The sequence below is a fragment of the Prenolepis imparis genome, unplaced genomic scaffold (assembly GCF_030444845.1).
Source record: "Prenolepis imparis isolate NDT839.2.m4 unplaced genomic scaffold, iyPreImpa1.0 SCAF_10, whole genome shotgun sequence".
In the NCBI taxonomy this organism is placed as follows: Eukaryota; Metazoa; Arthropoda; class Insecta; order Hymenoptera; family Formicidae; genus Prenolepis; species Prenolepis imparis.
Genome location: NW_028141168.1, coordinates 15,012,496 through 15,035,902, shown reverse-complemented (window position 1 = coordinate 15,035,902; position 23,407 = coordinate 15,012,496). Strand labels below are relative to the sequence as shown.

At 29.7% G+C, this 23,407-nt stretch overlaps 1 protein-coding gene across 2 annotated transcripts in view; it reads left to right on the top strand.

Annotated features, from left to right (window-relative positions):
* Ache-2 (acetylcholinesterase 2) overlaps positions 1-23,407 on the top strand; it is a 116,275-nt gene that overhangs the window by 66,670 nt on the left and 26,198 nt on the right. For both annotated transcript variants that reach the window (XM_083048273.1, XM_083048275.1), the window contains exon 3: positions 15,957-16,099. In XM_083048273.1, coding sequence (XP_082904399.1) covers positions 15,957-16,099 — 143 coding nt within the window. The remainder of the gene's footprint in view (positions 1-15,956; positions 16,100-23,407) is intronic.

The window sequence follows — 23,407 nt, the reverse complement described above, 5'->3', positions numbered from 1 at the left end:
GATTAAGCACGTTATTTTATATCATTCTGTCAAATATAATTTTTATCTCGATTTTTTTTGACAGCCTCATAAATAAGTATGGTTTAAATATTTTTAAAAAATGAAAAATCGAGCCTTCATTGAAATAGAATTTTCATTTTAACAATCAACGATGTAAATAACATTACACATATACGTATGTATGTGATAATAATCGTATCATCTCTCGTGTGAAGGTAGAGCGGGTTAAACCGCGTAGGAAAATCCCTTTGCATTTATCGTTTTGCGATTTTCGCAATAATTAATGAGAAATTGATTTTAAAAAATCGGCCAATCCGCGCAAATATAAGCGCACGAATGAGAAAAGATATTCCATATCCTGTTATGTGGTTGCGAGGCGTATAATTAAACGCTCGATTATTAATCTCGACGCTTCGTCGCGTGACTAGCAATCGCATTGGGCTATCTCTTTTCACCGCGCACTTATACTCGCGCCAATTGGTGGATTTTTTAAAATTAATTTCTCATTAATTATTACGAAAACTTTCGCAAAACGACGGTTGAGAACTTTTCTATTCGGTTTAACTCTTTCTATCTGCATACAAAAGATGATACAGTTATCGGACTCTGTAGGATAATTTAATAATTATTTTAGCATCTTACTTTTGAAGTCATAATAATTGGAGAAAATTTATATAAAATTAATTCAACAAAAATTACGTAATTATAAAAAATATATATATTTATCCTTACAAAATACTTTATATTTTATATTAAAATAAATTATGATACATCATTATGCATATGTTGTAATACGATTGACACATTTTCTGAGAAACTGCCACTTTCTCTCTCTGTCTCTCCCTCTTTCTCTTCATATACATTTTAAAAGGTATTAAGCTATTAGCTTAAAACCCGAATTTCATATTACTAACTTCATCGTATCCCTTAATCGACTCACTCCGGTGGCAACCGCCACCGACGTTCTCGCGCAGCTTTGACATCGACTAACGGTGACTCGTTCTTTCATCAGGCTGCAGCTGCACGAAGGATTAAACCTAATCATCGCATAAATCTCGCTCTGCCTGGACGGTAAGCCTAGCGGCGTGTAAATGTAGCTCGACTTGTGCTTGACATACGAGAGGTACGAGTGGAGCGAAGCCGCATGTAAATGCTTCGACAAACCGCCCTCAGTGCGCGGATATCCCACCCCGTCTCTCTGTCTCTCTTTGGCTACCCTCGCTTGCTCCTCTCCACAGTCCGCTCTCTAGTATCCGGCGTAGCTTCCTGCACGTACGTATAAGGACGTACGTACGAACAGGTGGCTATGTACACAGAGAGTACCTGAGTAGCGAGGCCGCCAGGTGCGACGGCGTCCTATCATTTCCTCATTATCTACTCAAACATGGCGCCGCTTGTTTCCATCCCCTCAATCGCATTGCTGACGTATCGGGCATACCAACCAACTAGTTAGTTCGTATTGCAAGCGCTCCTTCTGCGAGCTTTCGAGCGTGAATGCCTTTTACTCAAATCGAATTCCCCAAGATTTTTAGTACAAATACTGGCTATCGCCAAATGAAGCGGATATAAGCTCCTTTAGGATTTATAGGGGGGTGTTTATACTGTAGAGTAAGCAATTAGTAAGTGCAGTTATATGGAAATATATTTACTTCCTTTTAATAAACATGGCCACATCATATATAATAATAATAATAATTTAAATATTTTTATTATTTTTTTTGTGTAAGATATAAAAATATATGTGCATTTATCTTAATTTTCTTTCTCTTGATAATTTTGTATATTATAGATATTGATATTTATTTTAATTATATAAATTACACTGATATATATGTATAAGTATGATATAATTTTGAGTATCCTTTTATTTGAAGCTTAAAATTCTCTTGGATGCTGGGCTTCTTTCTTTTAATTGTACTTCTTTCAAATAAAACTTGTGCAAATAACGCGACAGATAAATTGTGCGGTTGACAACTATCTGGAACGCGGACAAACTTCTTGCACTGTCCGTAATACTTTTACTATTCCCACACCAGATAAGTCTTACGTTAACTCATCCTGTCAGCAGTTGCTTTGCTCAAATGTTAAGCACTGCGTCGACATTAATGTTTAAACTAAGTCACTGCCGCACTAGATACCGCACAAACTTTGTTATACAACAATATAATGTGTGTGTATGTTATAATATATTTGTGTACTTATCATGACAAATGTCTTTCTAAGTAGTAATTTTACTTAATAATAATTCCAATGTTAATTATTCTATGAAATTTTATACAAATTAATTTTTAATCGCTATTCTTTAGTTATCATAAGTTTTTGCAAACCTCAAATTTTGAAGTAAATTTTTTAAGTATATTTTTTAAGTATTTTTTAAGTATAATCTATTAAAATTTAATATCTACGTAAATTTTGCATATATTATATATATATATTTATTTATTTGACATATATTTTGTTGTTGCAAATAATTTAAATCGGTTGCATCAGTTGATGCTTCTTCATCACTAAACGTAAAAGAATGTGCATATATGTCTGTTTTCTTTCGGATTATTTTAAAACTATGTGTCAACAATTTTGCAATGTAAGCTAGCACTCGTTTTTTAAGGAAAGTTATGGAATTGTTCAGGCACTCGTTCGATCTCGTTTTTAAGGAAATTTAAAACCTCGTGTCTCTACAAGAAACGATCGTATCGACACGAAACAAAATAGGTTTTTAAGCTCACGCCCAGTTGCATCCTCGTATTTTGTGCATTCCTATTGTGACACGTAAGAAGCGGTATAATAGAGTGCTCCTCAACCACCGCGAAACTGAAGCATTCCCCAAAAGAACTCTCTTCACGTGTTTTTTGCGAAATGATAAATATATTTACAAACTTCTAAACGTTTTTATACTTTTTCACTAGACGCTGCTATTTAAAAAAGATAAACTTGACTGGTTTTACATTTTTGAGAGATAGAAGTAAAGTGTAAAATCGATTTATTTAAAATTTAGATACGTATAATTTGTAATATGATATTTATTTATTGATATATAAAAAAGATTAAATTGCATATTGAATTAATATTAGGCTAAAAAAGATATTTTTGCGCGTTATGAATTTTTAAATATCTTTTATATTAAAATAATATATTATATAAAAAAATATCGTAAAACAGAGACAAAGAAAGGGAGCGAAAGAAATAAATAATATTTATATCTTTATGCTTCGTTATTGACAAAAATATAAGATACAATGCAAGAAATGTAAAACAAATTTATTGAATTCAATTAAGCATATAAATTGATCTTACATAATATTCTGATTAATTATTTCATAAATAAATTACATCGTTTTATTTTTTACATATTTAGCTTTATATTTTCTTTCAAACTCTTGTTATGCTTAAAAATCTTTTTTTCTCTTTTTATTCTTTAATTATACTATATAATATCATACTAGTAGTATTGCTTCAAGAAGACAAAGAAATTTAAAAAAGTAATAAGATTAGAGAAACAGTAATATAAAGTACAACAGAAAAATTCTAGATTATTTTGGGATGCATGCAAAAAATGTTATTGTAGGTCAAAACTCACCCGACATTTGTTGAATATGCGACTATGTTATTCGAGTATTAAAATAATAATTGATAGATAAAGTAATATCTACTTTATTAATTTTGGAGAAAAAATGGGAAAAAGGATTCTTAAATCTGTTTTTTTTATTTATTTTGCTTAATAGAATTAGCACAAGCCCAAAGAAGAAATAATTTAAATACTTTAAATAATACATATTGAATGAAAATAAGCGGAAAAAGAATCGTAAGAATAATATTATTGTATGACAAAGTGATGGATTTCAGTAACGTGAAATTCGCGATAGGAAATGAGATGTAGAAATGGAAATGTGCGGGAAAAAACAATGTATTGTATTTATTGTTACGGTTCCCTCCATTTCTCTTAGGCATTTGCCCAAGTAACAGCCCTTAGGTGAGAAAACCTTCAGAACCCCTGACCTACTTTCTTTTCCGGTAAAATGACTTTCTTCGATAGTCTTCAGCTACGTGGTTGAGCACCAAGTTTCTGAAGATACATTATATTACTTTTACATTACTTTAATCCTTTACAATTTAAATGCAATACAGTAATACGGTTGCAGAATAAGATATCTAAATATCAGAATGAGATATCTCTCTGATTATAAATGGGCATATAAATTATATTGATTTATTTAAAACTTGTTAAGTAGAACTTTATTTAATACAACTTGCTTCATCGACTGATCTACATATTGATTTCATACAATTAATACAATATTTTTTCAAGTTTTTTATTGGCTATAATATAACTTTCTAGAAATTATAATATAATAGATAATAATTATACAATTATGTAATTATAATATAAATTATAATTATAATATATTATAATTATAATATATTATAATTATAATATATTATAATTATAATATAAATGGAGTAATAAATACATTTGGATGCATGTTTCTTAAAAAACTAAACTAATCTTTTCTTCATCAAAGATGAAAGACGTAGTTAAATATTTTTCTAGTTGTGATTAATTGAAACAAAATTTTAGTATATAAATTGTACTTTAGAAATTACATATGCTATAAAGGAAGATTTATTTTAATTTTTTATTATAAATCTCAGAGTACTCAGATAAATATTGAACTTTTAAAAGATAGTTTTATTTATGTATGTGTTACATACATATATCTTCCGTTTATTTCTTGAATATATATTTTAATCAATCTATTTTATCGATTTAGAGCAACTACCTATTAATCTTATAAGGAGAAAATTATTATTGATTTCTTTTAAGATTGAAATGTGTCTAAAAATTATATATTATTTCTATTTATATATAGAAATGTCGTTTTATATTCTCCAATTTATATAAATTCTTAATGCGCGAACTTTGAGAGTAAACTTTATTATATTTATATTACACTATATTTGTGTTACACGTGCAAATAAATTTATTTTTTAGAATATTGATTGAGAAAGCCAATAAAGAGTCATTTGCGCCTTTCGCTTAGCAACGAGATAAGTACGATATGAAAATCGATCTGTAACTAACGATCTCGAACACTAAACTCAGCGTCCGGTACAGCAGAATTAATTTACTCTGTCGAGTTAACTCGCGACAATTACTTTGATTAAGCATTTCGTTTTATCCTCGCCAACAAACTCAATTTTCTTCGACAATGAGCGAACAAAGGATCAAGAATTTAGATTCTCCGCGGTTTTGTCACAAGTATAGCGTTCGTATATTTTTTTCTCTTGCTTTCTTTATCCTTGTCATTCAACGAGAGAATTTTATTCCTGCGAATCGACGAGGGAATGAAAGTAGTTGCAGAAATTATCGATGTGCGAATGTTGCACAAATGCCGATGGCTACTACCGAATTAAAAAAAAAAAAAAAAAACGGAGAAACAATGGAAAAAAAAGAAGGGAAAGGTGGAACGAAAAACAGGAAGTGAGATTTAACGCACATGTGAAATTATACACACGGAAGAAAGAACCCCGGCCTCGGTGCGTAGGTAACGCGTTTTTACGTTATCAAGAACAAATTCAATTTGTTTCTACACATGCATCCGCGCACTACTTGCGTTTTCCATCGCAGTTTCCGACCGCTGAATGCGGATCCAATATCAGCTTGTTTCTCCCGCATCGATGGAAATGCAGTTAACGGACGCCTGGAACATTGGGCGCATATTGAACTATATAAACAGGAGGAACGAGGGGTAACAAAATAAAATCGAAGGAAAAATAACCGGAGGCGCCAAAGAAGCGCGATATTTTTTTGTATAGGATAATCTATCGAGTAAAATATTCGAATCATCTATTAATTTATCATTCGATATACATATATGCGATAGCAATATTGAGCAATCGTGTTTGAATTTTTTTTTTTTTTAGTTATTCGAGTTTAAATAAGTATTTCGAAATGTGGAGGGATGTCGAGCTTGACATTTCCGAAAATAACCCGTGTCAAAAATCTAACGATATATTACAGTCATATTATAGTTTCGACATTTTTGCCCTGTCAGCTCACGTATACATATCGCTGGCAAAGCTCTTGCAAAGTGTTACGAACCAGGAATTTTATCTCATATCGTATATATAATATATATATAAAATTTTTTTGACAGTATTATTAGACAATATTAAAACTAATTTACATTTAGTTGAATTTAACGCCTGTGCATATTTGCAGATGAAAATAAACTTTAGTTTAGTGAAAAAGTCGTATTGATAATTAAATAATTTTTTGTGTAGATATATATTTTGGTAAAAAATATTTCAAGAAAAAAATGAAAATATTTTTTGAACTACTTCTTAAATCGTAACGATATATCGAAATAATCTGGATTTTATAATGTAGCTTCTTTCGTACTATAGAAATTGTACATCGATATAGTTCAATGTTTTATATCTCTCGTAAAAAGAGATTTGAAAAGTTATAGTTATTAATTTTTAAGAGGAAAGGAAGAGAAGCTACGGAAATGAAAAGACAAGAAAGAAATCGATTGAAAAAATTTTCGATAGAAAAAATAAAATATATGAAATCATATTTCGAATTTTTGATATATTTTATATAATTGTTATGAAAAACAATGTTTAATTTTTATTATGTTAATTTAATTTTAATTATTTCTATTTCACAACATATGTAATACGTGACTTTAGTTATTTATTATACACTATTGCTATCGCATCTTGATATATTCCAACTTAAATGAGACGTGCCCGCTTAATTCGTTAAATTCGTTAAGAATTTATATGATACATGAAGGAGGGTAAAAGAATTATTGGAGGCAGAAATATTTTATACGCCTGAAAAATATCTTCCTTCCTTTTCTCATTTCCGTTAAACGTATTTATTCCCGCAAGCACTTATTCGACATGAGTTACCGTTATTGTTGTGCTTCGACGCATCCACCTAAAGGTTAACAGACGTCACCTCGAGCGAGCGCGAGAAGATTGTCGGCAGTTCTGACAGTGAAGATAGCCAACAAGTTGGTGGTATTGAATCGATAGAAATGGGTGAGCCTAGGGGGGTAGGTAGGTAGGTAGACAGGCGGGGTCGTAGCAGGTCTGCCGCCCTTTTCGCTCGAGTTCTCTCTCTCTCTTTCCCTCTTCCTCCCCTTTTATCCGAACCGAGTACAACCACCGTTCCAAGTTCCGTTCTTACACCTTCTTTCGCGCGCCTTTTTCTCTTCCCCTTTCTGACATTTTCTCTCTTTCTTTCTCTTCTCGTGTACCTTCGTCCCTTTCTCTATCTTCTCCCTTTCTCGACTTTGCCAGCAATCCGTCAAGCTTGGAATCGCGCGCGTGGCTACAGCTCCTTTCTTCTCCTTGCCTCCGCCGAGCCTCGGGGGAGTTGCTCGTAATTGAGTTCTTTTGCATCGGACTTACCTTCGAGGCGATGGAAATATGCTTCCACGTCTTCATCGTAACAGCGGTGAATTCTTTATTCTCTCGCATTGACGGATCGTACATCGTTTAGATGCCGATTCGATAATGGACGAAAATATAAATCTTCATTTGCCTGTGACATATCTGACCTGAAAAAAATTAAAATTCGGATATACGATACGAGTAGGTGTTAATTTATTGCTAATTTCTCACTTTAACTCTGAAATTATTGCCGCACAATCTCGATTATTAGCAGGAAATTGATATTAAAGATGAGAGTATATGCCATTACGCAAATAGTATCGAGAAACACAACGAATTGTAAACAAAACAACAAACACATCCAAATTAATTGCTAATTGATTGGTCAAAGATACTGTAAATAAATTTCAAAATTGAATTTTCATAGATGCAATTTCAACACGAAATATTATTTATTTATCTCTTTATTTGCATTTTTTATTATATATTTATCTTGGAGTGTTATCTTCATCAAGTAGTATTTTTTAAATTTATTTAGCGTATAATAAATTCGATTAGTATATTTTGAGAGTAAGTAATTTGAGAAATAATTTAACACAAACTGATATTGTTAATTTTACTCTCTTATATCGTTATAATATTTTGTGTTGGTGCATCTATGGTGTATCATAAAAATTTAATAATTTTAAAATTTAGTTGCAGAGTTCTTTGACCAATTAATTAGCAATTAACTTTTATGTACTTGTTTTTTCTTTGCGACTCGCTGTAAGTGTTTTTCGAAAATAGGGCTGCGCTAACGTATTAATAGCAAGTCAATCAGCACCCTCATCTTTAATATCAATTTCCCGCTAATTGATTGATAACTTCGGGATTAAAGCAATAAATTAGCACTTAATAAACTGAATTTATTTTCTGATGATGGGGTTGCCAGGTTAACAGAGATCGGAAAGACACTCACCTAGTAACTGCATTCGTATACTTGTCTCTCGAAAAGGACAGTAAATGATGCGAGTCAATTAAAAAATAATTGTGAATTTCTTCTTTAAAATATTCAATTTGCTCCCTTTATTTATACCATGCAACTTTCTATTCTAATTCGAACAATTTTCTTTTAACACCAACTATTTACGAGTTTTTTAGACACCCTGTGAATATCTGATTAAGACTGTATTAAAACATATATGTGTATTATTTGAACAAGAACTAAGTAATGACAAAAAATTAAAATATTGAGATAAAAAGTTGAATCTGCACAAATCTCAATGGAGATTTTTGTATAAGACATAAGTTATTTTCTCATTATTAATTGAAATGTTTTTCGCAAGTTCCTCCAAAGATATTATATCTTCATTTCTTTTATCTTGTATACGTGGGTTTTATTTTTTATTTTATATTTTTTTGCAACAATTTAGAAGTTAAAGCCACGAAGGGACGCAAATTTACTTATTCGCGTTCTTTTGTGATGGCCACGTTGAGTTCTGGAAACATGAAAGCGTAAACAAGATAAAAAAAGATGAGTTCCTGTACAAGATTCATTAGGAGTATCTTTAAGAGAACCGTGAGAAGCGGAGAAAAGGAAGTTTTTTGTTTGCCGCTCGGCTTCTCTCAAAGGGAGAGAGAATGAGTTTTTGTATACAGAAGCATTCGGGTTTATTTCGCGCAAATTTAACAATTATTCCGCGAATTATAATATAAAAAACGATTGAAACTTACAATACATATAAATTATTTAGAATTTTGCTTACATCTATCAGATATGCTCTCTCCGTTTAATAATTAATGTTTCCTTTTTTTTATTTATTCATTAACATTATGACTTTCGTTAATTAATTTCGATGCAATTACAAATTATACGGACTTAAAAAATTTATTTTAAAATTTTTTTTATTTTTGTCAGAAGTCCGAAATTCTATCCAAAATTCTACATTCGTTGATAGATATATGAGAAGGAAACTCCTGGACGCAAACGTGACGTTACCTAATTCGTTACCATTTTGGGCAGCTAAGGGCGCACCGCAAAAGCTTGAATTCGCTATTTGCTACAATGGCTCTCCCCCCGAAAGTCAATCCGCGCGGAGTTCGTAATGCTATGTCGGTGTTTGCGGTTAAGTTACGGTGCCGTTTCGTTTCTAAGCCGCGAATCTGTTTCTCTCACGACAGAATAACTCCTTTCCCTAAATCTTTCCCGCATTCCACGCTCAAGGTAGTCTGACCAATTACATTTTCTGTCGATAAGACTCCTTCAACCAATTTGTATGCAAGTAGTTTTCGTAATTTACTTGCAACCAGTATCATTGTTTTGGATCTTAATTTAAAATTTATTAATGGTTAAACAATTCTAGATATTTTTCTTTTTAACAGTAAAGAAAGATAAACAGAGAGAAAAAGAGATTTTTGTAATTCTTGGACAAAAAAAATTGAAGTCTTCAAATATATGATTATAATTATCAACACATAAATCATCATATAAAAAGATGCACTAATTTATCTAATCTTTAATATGATTATTGATTAAATTAGTTTTAAAATAGAAATTATTTTAATTAAATTATTTCAATAAAATCTAAATATTTTATAATATATAAAGATATATCTCTCGCGCGCAAAGATATAGTTTTGATTTATTTCATTTTATTCTCTCTAGATCTGGAATAGACATTCCATATGCATGAAAAGCCCGAAAGACGGGGGAGTAGAATCGAGGTCTTTTGTTTTAGCACACGTCCTACAGTAGTGTGTCGTCATATAAATTATTTATCGACACCATTTCGTTTCTCATTGAAACCACCGCGATGCAAGATTGCGCTCGTCCTAGTTGTCGATTTGTTGAGCCCCCGGTGTCCCCTACCTATCCTTTTCATCGGAATCTGTTTTACTATCCATTAACCCGGAAACCGAAACAAAAACGAAAGCACCTCGGGCAAGTCAACTGGGTTTCCAGCTTTGTTGTCAGACGCAATATTACTACAATACACCAGTTTCCGGTAAACCAGCACACCGAGCGCACCTCCACAATACACAATCGCGTATGTGTGTTTTGTTGCGATAAAAAAGAGAACTGGAGGAAAAAGAATAGCTTCTCCGTGAGATCCCGTCATTTTGCGACACGCGTCGGCTGCGTCGGACGTAAAAACCGAATTCCGCTGCTTTTTGAAGAAATAAATTTCACGCACGTCTTCCGCACGTGTCTCCCATGGAAGATCACGCAATAAAACCCTCTCCTATTTGTCATAAATACCAATATCTTTTAGTCTCCCAATATCTTGGGATATCGACACGCGCGCGAGGGTGTCAAGGTTTACTTTTTTATATTTATTTTTGGATGTGTGCAATAGCAATTTTCCATCGTTTCCAACGTTAGTTGTACAGCTGAACTACTTGGACGTAGCACGTGTAAATCAAGCTGATATAAAATTCCTTGCAAAAGTAATGAGATTAATTTTCAGAATAACACGTGCATCGAATATCAAAGCGCAAGTCGCTTTAACCTGGGAGAACTTTGCCAACATGTATAACTAAGTACGGAACGCGTCGCGTTGTAGTGGAGAAATGAGAGTATAACCCGACCTAATACATATATAACTAAGTGCGGTTTGGTTCGGTTACGAGTCGAATAATCGTGTGAAATAAACAAGAGTACATTCGTCGAAAATATCACGAAGAATATTGCAATTTCATAGGTGGCTCATATTAAATTCACCTAATATCAATCTTATTGCATATTTTTCATCAGATATACCTACGATCCCGTTATCTCCATGTGTTTCCAAATATTATTCTTGAATTACAAATAAAAGCCTTCATATTATATGAATCAAAAGCTAAATTTAAATTTCAAGCTTTCCACTGGGAAGGATTCTCTAAATATGTGCTCGTATCTTTTCTGTCAGAATAAAAGAGAAAGAGAGAGAGAGAGAGCATATCTAATGATCTATTTTAGTAACGAAAAACGAAAATTCTACAAAGGCAAAAAATCTCATTTTTGTGGTTTTTTTTAAGATTTAACACAATAGTTATCTCGTATCTTTGGAAGGAATCTAATGAGTAATTATCATGTTGATTTAAAAATCTACTTTCAAAGTATTTAAATCATTTTTTAATAAAAACTTATTCTTTTCATCAATAAATGATATAAAATATTCAGAAATATACCTTTGTTATATAATTTTTGTAAAATAAAATATAAATTAAATCTTTTTAAACATAAACTACTCAAATATAGATTATTTAAAAGTTAACGTAGAATAAATTTGCTAGAACAAATAGCCAAATATATATTCAAAAGATATAACAATAAGATCAATATACGTTATATACATATCCAATGCAAATTAAATTATTAAAAGTTCTATTAATACTTTATTATTACTCCAATTATAGCCACGAAATGAGTATCAATTCAACTTTCTCGCAATTTTTTTATTAAATAAAATAAAAAATATTAATGCGTTTAATTTGTAAATACATACTTGTTAATAATAAAAATTGAAAACATCATCGTTTCGATCCAGATATACATATGTGCAAGTCGAGAAAAATTCGTCACGAGCATAAATGAATATTGACATTGCTTTATTAAATTCCATTCTGTTTGCTTTTTTATTAAATTTGCAATGTTTGTTTTTATTAAATTTGCAATCAAAATTTAAAATTTAAAATTTTAAGAAATTTGTTTGTTCTGTATTTTATTATAAGTTGACATGTGTTATAGATACGAAAAGTCCGTAAATATATGTTGAGTATGACTTGTTAGATAATTTAAAATGTATTAGTACTATCGAATTTTGTATTATCTATAAATTGAATTAATTATAAATTGAAATTTATAATTTTTTTTTAGGGGGAGAAATGGTTTATTATTTTTTTCATTAAAGGTATTATATAAAATAGATAAATATGTGTAAAGTACATAATAATATTTTACACTTTATCGGATATACAATATTCTTAATATTCAACGGTTTTATGGCACAATTTTCCGATATTATCATTTTTGTAGAAGGAACAAATTTAAAGAAAACATTGTAATACATTTCTCAAATGTTGATATATTAAAGCAACATTTTTTCTAGAATTTTTCGACAAGTGCATGCATTTGGCGTTTTTATTTAAAAAAAAAGGTACATTTACTTTATATGTAATATATTCTATATATACATTTACTATATATATATAATGCAACATACAATATACATGGTTGCATAATAAAGCCGCACGGCTTTCATATAATTCTCAAGTAAAGTTTATTATACGCACGAGAGTCTATATGTCGACAATTCCCAAAAGTGGTGTTATATGTAGCAAATAAACTATGAAACATTCAGTTACTGTTTATTTAAAAGTGTTATATATATATATATATATATATATATATATATATATTTCAACACCGAGATTAGATGCATCTGGGAATTCTCTTGAAGCGCTTAAAATATAAAATATATATAAACGTGCATGTGTGTATATTCGAGAAGTTATAATTTTACTTTAAAATGTTCCCATACGTTAATTTTATCCGATACGTTAATTAGTAATTTCCAATCCGTTTATGTATCTAAAATTGCAAGAATGCAATGTTTACATCAGGCTCTTTTATCGTTTAATTGTGCTATAATCGAATTGCTGTAATTTCCTCGAACGAGTTTACGCGATTAAAAAGCTACCAGCATAATGTTATGTTAATCATATCTATTTAGTGATATGCTCACTGTTTCTCTCTTTCAATAATTACTATGTATTATTTTACTTATAAACTTCACTCATGTTCATATTTATTATATTTGAATTTCAAAGAGAAATAATTATTATCGCTTTCGCTATAAGTTATAACGTTTATCAATTTTATGCGTGCCTTTCTATAATACAAATCTTATTATTAAAAAATAAAACAACGATTATTCAGTATGTTAATGAACGATACGAATGTTAACGTTCTTTATTGAAAATTTCTCGGAAAAACAAATTTTATTAACTTTTTTTTTTTTTTAATTATGCTAAATACAAAATTATGCCTAAGTAAATGAAAGCCCTCAGAGCGTTAAAATCCTCACATAGAAGGTAATTGAAATAAATGAAAAGCAAAAAGATTTCTTCATTACTATTTGTCTTAAAAATACGCTATCTCCATTCTGACAGAACTTAATCCCTTTATTGTCCGCTCATGTTTTTCTCTCTTTTACAGCTTGTATCTAGTATTGTTTGGTAGAATGCATGATATATTCTCTTTTCAGCTCTTTCTGTTATTTGTGTGTGTATGCGCGCGCGCTTTATCCTTCGGCGTCATTCCATATCGCGCATTTATTTTTGAAAAGAGAAGAAATCCTCCTGCTCTCTTATAAAGATATGCAGGGAAATACTTTGATTTATGACTATGAATATTAAACATTTTTTAATCACTATATATTGTAAAAGATCTGCTGTTTTTCGAAATCGTAATCACAATACCATGAAATTATGAAAAAAATATTTAACTTTCTCAAATATATATGAAAAAATTAACATTTTTAAACAGAATTTATATATATAATGATTAAAATTATTGCATTGATCGTGAATTAATTATGATGATCTCATTCAACGATTATGTAAGACAGATAACTCTTGTTGTCTCGAATTCCCTATTAATACTACTTGCATGTGATAAACAAAGAAATGTAAAAATATAAACTTTAAATCGCAGAATAGAATGAAACATATTTTTAATATTTTTATTTTTTCTATCTCACGGAAAGAAATATTTCAAACGATTAAACGATTCTGCTTTGAAAACGTAGTAATAATTTTCATCTTCTAATCTTAAAGTTTACCACGCGTGGTAAAACACGCCTTTGATTCTCTTGCCTTTTAATTAAAGCCATTTATCTCTCGCTCGTAAAAGAAACTTTTGATATGCGAAGATAATATTTTAAATGCTAGAAGAGAGTGATTGTGTGGAACACGAAGATGTATATAGATGCCATTAAAACGTGTTTGGGATAAATCATAACGAAATATAAAAACAGGCAAGCAATGCGCTTAGTTGCCCGAATAATTAAAGTGCAGTAAACGTTGTGCGATATTCAGAGCTTTGTATTTAGTGACTAAACGAGACTATTTGTTTCTGAGTCTCAGTGACATGATTACACACAGAAGTTTGATCGCACAAAAAAGATCTCATATCTAATCGATGTCGCGAAAAAGATATGTAATGAGAAAAAGAATTTATCATAAATTTATTAAAGACTAATACTTTTTCATATTGTTTGTTCATATTGTAATGACATTCTTCTGGAATATATTATAAACATTGTTTATTGATGGCAGTTTTTATGCCAGTAATGTAATTAATGTAAGTTTACTTTGTTAATGAAATTTATTTCTATTTTCTCCGTGCCCCCTTTGACACGGAAAAAGAGAAACTTTTTTTTTATGCCGTCCATATTTATAATTAAATTAATTACATTACATATGGCAAGAAAAGAACTAATTATTTTTTGTTTATAACTTTCTGATTCTATTGCATTTATATTGATGGCGTGATCAAAATATAAATATTATATAGATAGTAGATTGATAATTATATAAATAGATAATTTACTCGCGACAATTATAAGATTAATTGTAAGCTTCTCTAAAAAGTTCATGAGAGACTGACTAAAAGTAGCACGTGTTAAAATATTTACTACGATATAAGGCTTCTGGCTGCCTGTTATGCATATTGCTCGACAAAAGAGAGAGAAAAATCCTTCACATATTGGAAAAAAAACTACGTTTCCTTTTCGAGACGTCTTTTCTTTGAAGCCCTCGTGCACGATTTCAAAGATAGTCGCGCGCCCGAGGCGATTCTCGCCAAGAGGGGCCACGAGAAGTTTCCGCATCGCGCATGTGTAAGCAGCGGAAATCCGGAGTTTCGCGCGCTGGAGAACGGAGCAAGAATGCATATGATGACGCGCGGGGCGGTCAACTTTTTTCATTAAACAAAGCTGATGCATTCTAAAAACGCGCGCGTGTCTCTCTCCCTCTTTCTTTGTGAATTACGCGGTAACGCTTTTAGTAGTTGCGTCACGTTGCGAGAGTTGCGAGTCGGAACAAATTGTTGGTTGCATCACTTAAGTACGCTTTCAAAGAGGTGCAGACGTGGCTCTGTGTAGGGCACTCGAATCATTTTCAGCCTAACAAATAATGGCTAGAGAAAACGATATTTTCGGACTAGAAAAATATTTCAGGTGGCTGAATAGAAATTTGAATCTGAACTTTTCATTATTCGCAATATTAATGTCAATATTAAAGTCATTATATCAGTCACTCTGATCATAGATCATAAAAAACAATTTTCTTGCTTTTTATTCTAGATTTTTGTAGCTATTTTATCGAGAAAATTTCAAAGTACTATAATTCTATTTATGTGTATCATTCAAAATATTCATATTTTTATCTTTAAAATATGTATTACAAAGACTTTGATATATATAGTATGAATTGTGTGTATGTGTGCGTACGTGCGTATTAATATTATCGAATAGCTATCTTTATGAAAGTCTTTCATTCAACAGATATATATATTTTTGTTTCAGGAACGTACTTCATCCTGTACGATTTTATTGACTTCTTCGAGAAAGATCAAGCCAGTTTTCTCGAACGAGACAAGTTTCTTAATATCATCAATACAATCTTCAAGAATATGTCGCAAATTGAGCGGGAAGCCATCATTTTCCAAGTAAGTTTTGCTATGCATTTTTTAACATTGCACCGTATATGACAAATTCGACTATTAAAAAAATGCTATATGTATATAATTGAAAATTGAATATAAAATGAATAAAGTTATATTTATATAAATTATTTTTCTCAATAATAATTTTTTTAAAATTATTTTTTTCTCACTAAGAATGCCGAGAGTGAATCTTATTTATTGCATTCCTTCTCAGTAGATATTTAACATTGAATTTTAATATCTTTTTAAATATCGCAATTCTACTTCGCAATTCTCTTGGATTCTCGTAGCTTCTTAAAACTTAAGAATTCTTTCTATGTACATTTCAAAACTGAAAATTAGTATCACGTATATACGTATGTGCGGCTACTTTAAATAAAAGATGTACTAAACGCACATAATTAAATTAAAAGAATCTCTCAACACACACATTGAGAATGCATTTTTTTCAACTTTAATCACTAATTAATAAGTCACCAAAGAAGAAAGGGATTTTATTTGCATTTATTACGTTTACTTATGCGAACAGAATTCGTATTATAAATGTTGAAAATCAAAATGTCTCACGGGAGATTAAGATAGAACGCCCGAACTACGTTTCTCACAGAAATGTACGTATATACGTCAAGCAGAAGGCACTGCGACACATTGCGACCCACATATTTTTTATCACTCAACGAGACATGGGCTACATTCACTTTCGGCCCCAGGCGCTTTTCTTGTTAGCTAACTTGAACTTGCAATTGTCGCTAAATCACTTCAGGCTTTCTTTCGACGGCATGAAAGAACAAGCGAGCTATACATCAGATGTCAATTCGACCTCTTACAGTTTGCTGAAAATACACATATGACATACAAGATATAACTTGACAAGCGATGTCTTTGTACGAAATGTACCTAATTACAGTAATTGATTTATTATGTAAATCATATAAATAAAAAAAATTGATGATCAAAAATAATACTTGAAGAACTATACAATATTTTAAGAAGACGAATATGCAAAATATACATATATAGATGCAATCGAAATCTTGAAATCAAAGTTTTTTTTTCAAAATTAACAATTTACGTAATTTTCTAAAAATTATAATACTTCACTCTAATTCCATATAAACAATATATAAAATTACACTCTATATTCTCTTGAATATCCACATAGATTGATTATAGAATAATATTGGAATAATATAATGTGTGCAAAAATTCTTTAACGGTTTACAATAACGCAATATTTATTTCTGCATAAATATGTAATAAAAGTTACGTACCACGTAGTATCGGAACACAATTTCAGTTTTAACTCGTCGATCTTTGGCTCGCTTATTTATGCATTAAAACTGCGTGGCTCTTCCTCTCTCTCTTTCTCTCACACACACACATATACATGACATATATACGCTCGCGCGCGTAGCTTAAAAATGCACGCCGGCGTTAGTTTGTTGTACTATAAAGGATTGGCCATAATTATATTATATTAAACGTGTATTTTTCTCACTCGGGCGCGTATCGCGTCGGATGGGCGCAGTGTGAAAAACCGTTAATTGGAACGCCTACCCGCCATTCTTTTATCTCCCTTTCCGCAACTTTTTCCGCGCGCTTTTGTCTTCCTTTTTTTTTTTTCTTTTTTTGCGCGCCCACGTTGATTTTCCGCAAACCAGAGACAGTGGCCCCGTGTAATTGCGATTATAACAAACCGCAATTTTTTCTAATCAGAAAAAAAATTGCCCTATCGATCAAATTTCCATTTCATTTGAGAAGAAATATTTATTGATCCGTTAGCTTTCGAAACGAACGTAAATTAAGCTACTATTCTGTCATTCGTTCGTTATATTATACGCGTGAATTATTTCGAATTGAACAAAATATCCCGATGAAGAACTTGCATTTGCATAAAGATTTTTTGCAAATCAAAATTTTTATTTAAAAAATTATATTGTTTATTATATTAAACGTGCATTTAGGGATAAACTTTTATATTTTTGTATTAATTTATCATTATTAAATTCATTAATCTCTCGTCTCCGCTATTTTAATTGCTTTATTATAATCGTATCATCTTTCTCTTACAAGTTTAAATGTTTGTTAATTTATTCTAACGAAATTGTATTAATTTTGCACGGACGATGCACAAAGTTTTATTACATTTCTTCTAAAGCTAACATATCCGAAAGTGTAATATCTCTGTCGGGAATATCTGTTTTGCGAAAATTCACCGTGTTGTGCAGTTGTGCTTCTTGACTGATTTATGGAATACCCATATGCAGTTTCCAACGGCATCTCCTTATTTTTCTGGAATGTGCCATGTACGTTATAACCATTCCACCAGCGGATACGTAATCGTGTTATATAAAGAAGATAAGGGAAACACGAAAATATAAAACAAACGAAATATATAGCACAGAAAGTTATTGGTAATCAACGATTTATTAACCTGGTTTTTTAATCGAAAGTCATTGCGTAAATTAAATTTCTCGCGAAACGAAAATTATTTTTGCATACAAAAGATATTTGTTATTCCGATATGTGCCCGAGTTGTATATATACACAGCGGACGGAAAGTAGAATGTATTTACCATGTAAAGTTCAATCCTTCCGTTCTCGTTGCACATAAAAAATGCATTAGAGACACATCGCGGTTTTTCTCTCAGATATAAATTTCTTATTTCGTATTCAATGATTTTCTTTAAAAAAATTGATTTAAGATCGTTATCAAATTATTAGTTTTTAAATCTTTGTAATTTAGCGCTACATCCAAATTTTATTAAAGAGATAGCCGCTTAAAAATTACTAAAAATCTTACAATTAGAGACACATCACGGTTTTCCTCTCAGATATAAATTTCTTATTTCGTATTCAAATTTTCTTTAAAAAAATTGATTTAAGATCGCTATCAAATTATTAATTTTTAAATATCTTTGTAATTTAGCGCTACACCCAAATTTTATTAAAGAGATAGCCGCTTAAAAATTACTAAAAATCTTACAATTAGAGACACATCACGGTTTTTCTCTCAGATATAAATTTCTTATTTCGTATTCAATGATTTTCTTTAAAAAAATTGATTTAAGATCGCTATCAAATTATTAGTTTTTAAATATCTTTGTAATTTAGCGCTACATCCAAATTTTATTAAAGAGATAGCCGCTTAAAAATTACTAAAAATCTTACAATTAGAGACACATCACGGTTTTTCTCTCAGATATAAATTTCTTATTTCGTATTCAATGATTTTCTTTAAAAAAATTGATTTAAGATCGCTATCAAATTATTAGTTTTTAAATATCTTTGTAATTTAGCACTACATCTAAATTTTATTAAAGAGATAGCCGCTTAAAAATTACTAAAAATCTTACAATTAGAGACACATCACGGTTTTCCTCTCAGATATAAATTTCTTATTTCGTATTCAATGATTTTCTTTAAAAAAATTGATTTAAGATCGTTATCAAATTATTAGTTTTTAAATCTTTGTAATTTAGCGCTACATCCAAATTTTATTAAAGAGATAGCCGCTTAAAAATTACTAAAAATCTTACAATTAGAGACACATCACGGTTTTCCTCTCAGATATAAATTTCTTATTTCGTATTCAATGATTTTCTTTAAAAAAATTGATTTAAGATCGCTATCAAATTATTAATTTTTAAATATCTTTGTAATTTAGCGCTACACCCAAATTTTATTAAAGAGATAGCCGCTTAAAAATTACTAAAAATCTTACAATTAGAGACACATCACGGTTTTTCTCTCAGATATAAATTTCTTATTTCGTATTCAATGATTTTCTTTAAAAAAATTGATTTAAGATCGCTATCAAATTATTAGTTTTTAAATATCTTTGTAATTTAGCGCTACATCCAAATTTTATTAAAGAGATAGCCGCTTAAAAATTACTAAAAATCTTACAATTAGAGACACATCACGGTTTTTCTCTCAGATATAAATTTCTTATTTCGTATTCAATGATTTTCTTTAAAAAAATTGATTTAAGATCGCTATCAAATTATTAGTTTTTAAATATCTTTGTAATTTAGCGCTACATCTAAATTTTATTAAAGAGATAGCCGCTTAAAAATTACTAAAAATCTTACAATTAGAGACACATCACGGTTTTCCTCTCAGATATAAATTTCTTATTTCGTATTCAATGATTTTCTTTAAAAAAAATTGATTTAAGATCGCTATCAAATTATTAATTTTTAAATATCTTTGTAATTTAGCGCTACACCCAAATTTTATTAAAGAGATAGCCGCTTAAAAATTACTAAAAATCTTACAATTAGAGACACATCACGGTTTTCTTCTCAGATTTTCTTATTTCGTATTCAATGATTTTCTTTTAAAAAATTGATTTAAGATCGCTATCAAATTATTAATTTTTAAATATCTTTGTAATTTAGCGCTACACCCAAATTTTATTAAAGAGATAGCCGCTTAAAAATTACTAAAAATCTTACAATTAGAGACACATCACGGTTTTCTTCTCAGATTTTCTTATTTCGTATTCAATGATTTTCTTTTAAAAAATTGATTTAAGATCGCTATCAAATTATTAGTTTTTAAATATCTTTGTAATTTAGCGCTACATCCAAATTTTATTAAAGAGATAGCCGCTTAAAAATGACTAAAAATCTACTTTTATATATATATGTATATATATATTAAGAGACACAGTAGTGTCTCTCTAACTAAATTACATGCAGGAACAAAGATGGACCGGATATTTATATGAAAATTGCCCAGTTGAGAGTATCTTATAGATCATCAGTTTTCAATAATTCAATCGAGTTCTCTAATTAAATTTAATCGATAACTTGGATCTTGATTATATAAGGAAAGTGTCTTTATATTATTACTTTACTTTATACTATGGACAGAGATATTATGGTACAAAATCCTAATGTAGAAATTTTTAAGTTTAAAAACCGTTATCGGAAAAAGTTACAACTAAAATAATCTTGATCTGAAATATCAAAAATTAATGAGTAGAATAATCCAATGTGCAATAAATAGATGCGATGAGATTGATATAATATAATAGCATAATTTGATTTGCTGCGCGCATCGCATATGTATCAAAATATCGCTGAGTAATAATTGTCACATATTGTATTGTATTTTAATTATTTAAAATAAAATATCTGGTTATTAACGATAACTTTTTTTACTTTAACAGTCAAAATGTTATCGTTTATTAGCATATAATATGTTCTGCAATGATTTCCACATAATGTATTGAATCTTAATTAGTTAATAAAATATCTGGTTTTTAATAATTCTTTAATATCTATATATATACATGCATATTATTGCATATACATATTTTTTTAAATATAGAATTTTTACATTGTGGTCAATAAGGTCAATCAACAATAAAAAATTTAATGCAAATGAGCTCGGCGGTGTTGTAACAATTAAAAATAACATTTAACTGTTAAACACAAATTAACAAAAAACTCTGATATACAAATACGAAGATTCAGATAGCAAATGAGCTAATAAGAAACAGGTGCAAAAAAGTAGGCACAGCAAACTTTTCTTAAAATCTTCTTTAATTAATCCTCTTTAACTTGAACGTTTCAGTCTTCCTTTTGATCTATCTACAGCAGACTAATTGACATATAAATTACAGAAAAAATTCATGCATTTTCATCCTTATTTCCTATTTAGAAATATAACAGAAAATTTAGCAATAATTTTTTCTATTTTTGGATGTAGAAAATGATAAATATTATTTATTTTAGAAAATGTTATATATCACATATATTATCATATAGTGTATAAAATATTATATATTTAAAAAATTACAACACTTTATAGAGTATTGTATACAATGCAGTAAAATTATTTTCTTTTAATACTTTTTGTTATAAATTCCGTAACAGGTAACTAATAATCTAAATTAATAAAAATATATTTATTTACAAGTTATATATTTGTGTAGATAATTAAATTATGTATTAAGTAACTCGAATAACATTGAAATTAGAATAGGTGAGATATAGAATTTATATAAATTGGATATACACTCTTATAATTTAATTTTAAATTCAAGCCAGAGAATCTATATATAATTTTAATGAGCTCATTTATATATGGTATAATTAATGCCTCAGACATAAAATTATCTTAAGTTGCATACACCATAATATATTGATATTAATTATCATTACTTTAGATAAGCATCCGATTGCATTATATATAAATAATCTTATATATACATTGGATATAATTATGCAATATTTAGAACCAACTTCAAAACCCATTTTTTTAATGTTTTTAAAGAAATAAATAAAATGTCATTTTTGTATTATACGTAAAATAATAATGAATTAATTAATGAATCATTAATATAAATAAAATATGTTTCAAGAACACACACATATAACTTTAGATTTATTTTATAATAATCAAAGATAGGAGTTGGTTTTTATGTTACATCAATTACGCCTAATTTTTTTTTCACAAGGGAAAGACATGAAACGACGCAATACTATATTCTCTTTCGCGTAAAATTTTATATAAAACAAATGATGGAAAATTTTGCAACGACACAATTGTAGATTCTGTCGCGATACTTGTAACAGATTTTCTAGTGCGTAACACAGAGACCGAGTTTACGGTCACGGAGAAAATCGATATCGTTATGTACCGGGGTAATGTCACTCTTCAAAGAGAACTCCGTTCTGCTGGCCGACCGCTAATTACTTTCCGATCAGCAGAACGGCATGTCAAAGTTCCTTTGTCAAGAGCCGTTTCATGGCTGTGTGAAACCTCGAGTTCCGTATACATTTCATTAAGCATCCGGGAACAAAAGACGCCACAAACGAGGAGGTGCCTTACGTTTACGACGTATACTATAAGCGTAAAGATCGTCGGGAGGACGTGTGTTTTGATGATATTCATTACTGATTCGCCCACGCGCGAGTAATCGAACGGAACACCGAAAAAATTGTATTCTCATTTTAAGTATATGCCACTTATCTTTATAATATCTTTCACTAAAATATATAGGCGCCAAAAGGATCCTCTTAATTTAAGAGGAAAATTCTCTAAACAGATATTCTTATTAAATATTCTTATTAGATATTCTTAACATGCAAGAATATATACATAATGGGATGTTTTTTTTTTATCAATGTATGATCGAAATTATTAATCGTGATAACAAAAATTGTCTTACAAATGGATATTTAAATGTTACACATATAATTGAATATTTTTTGTGTATTTGACATAGTTAAATACACATTTTTGCTTAATATATTATTATTTTTAATATTAATTGTAAACTTATAAATTTATTTA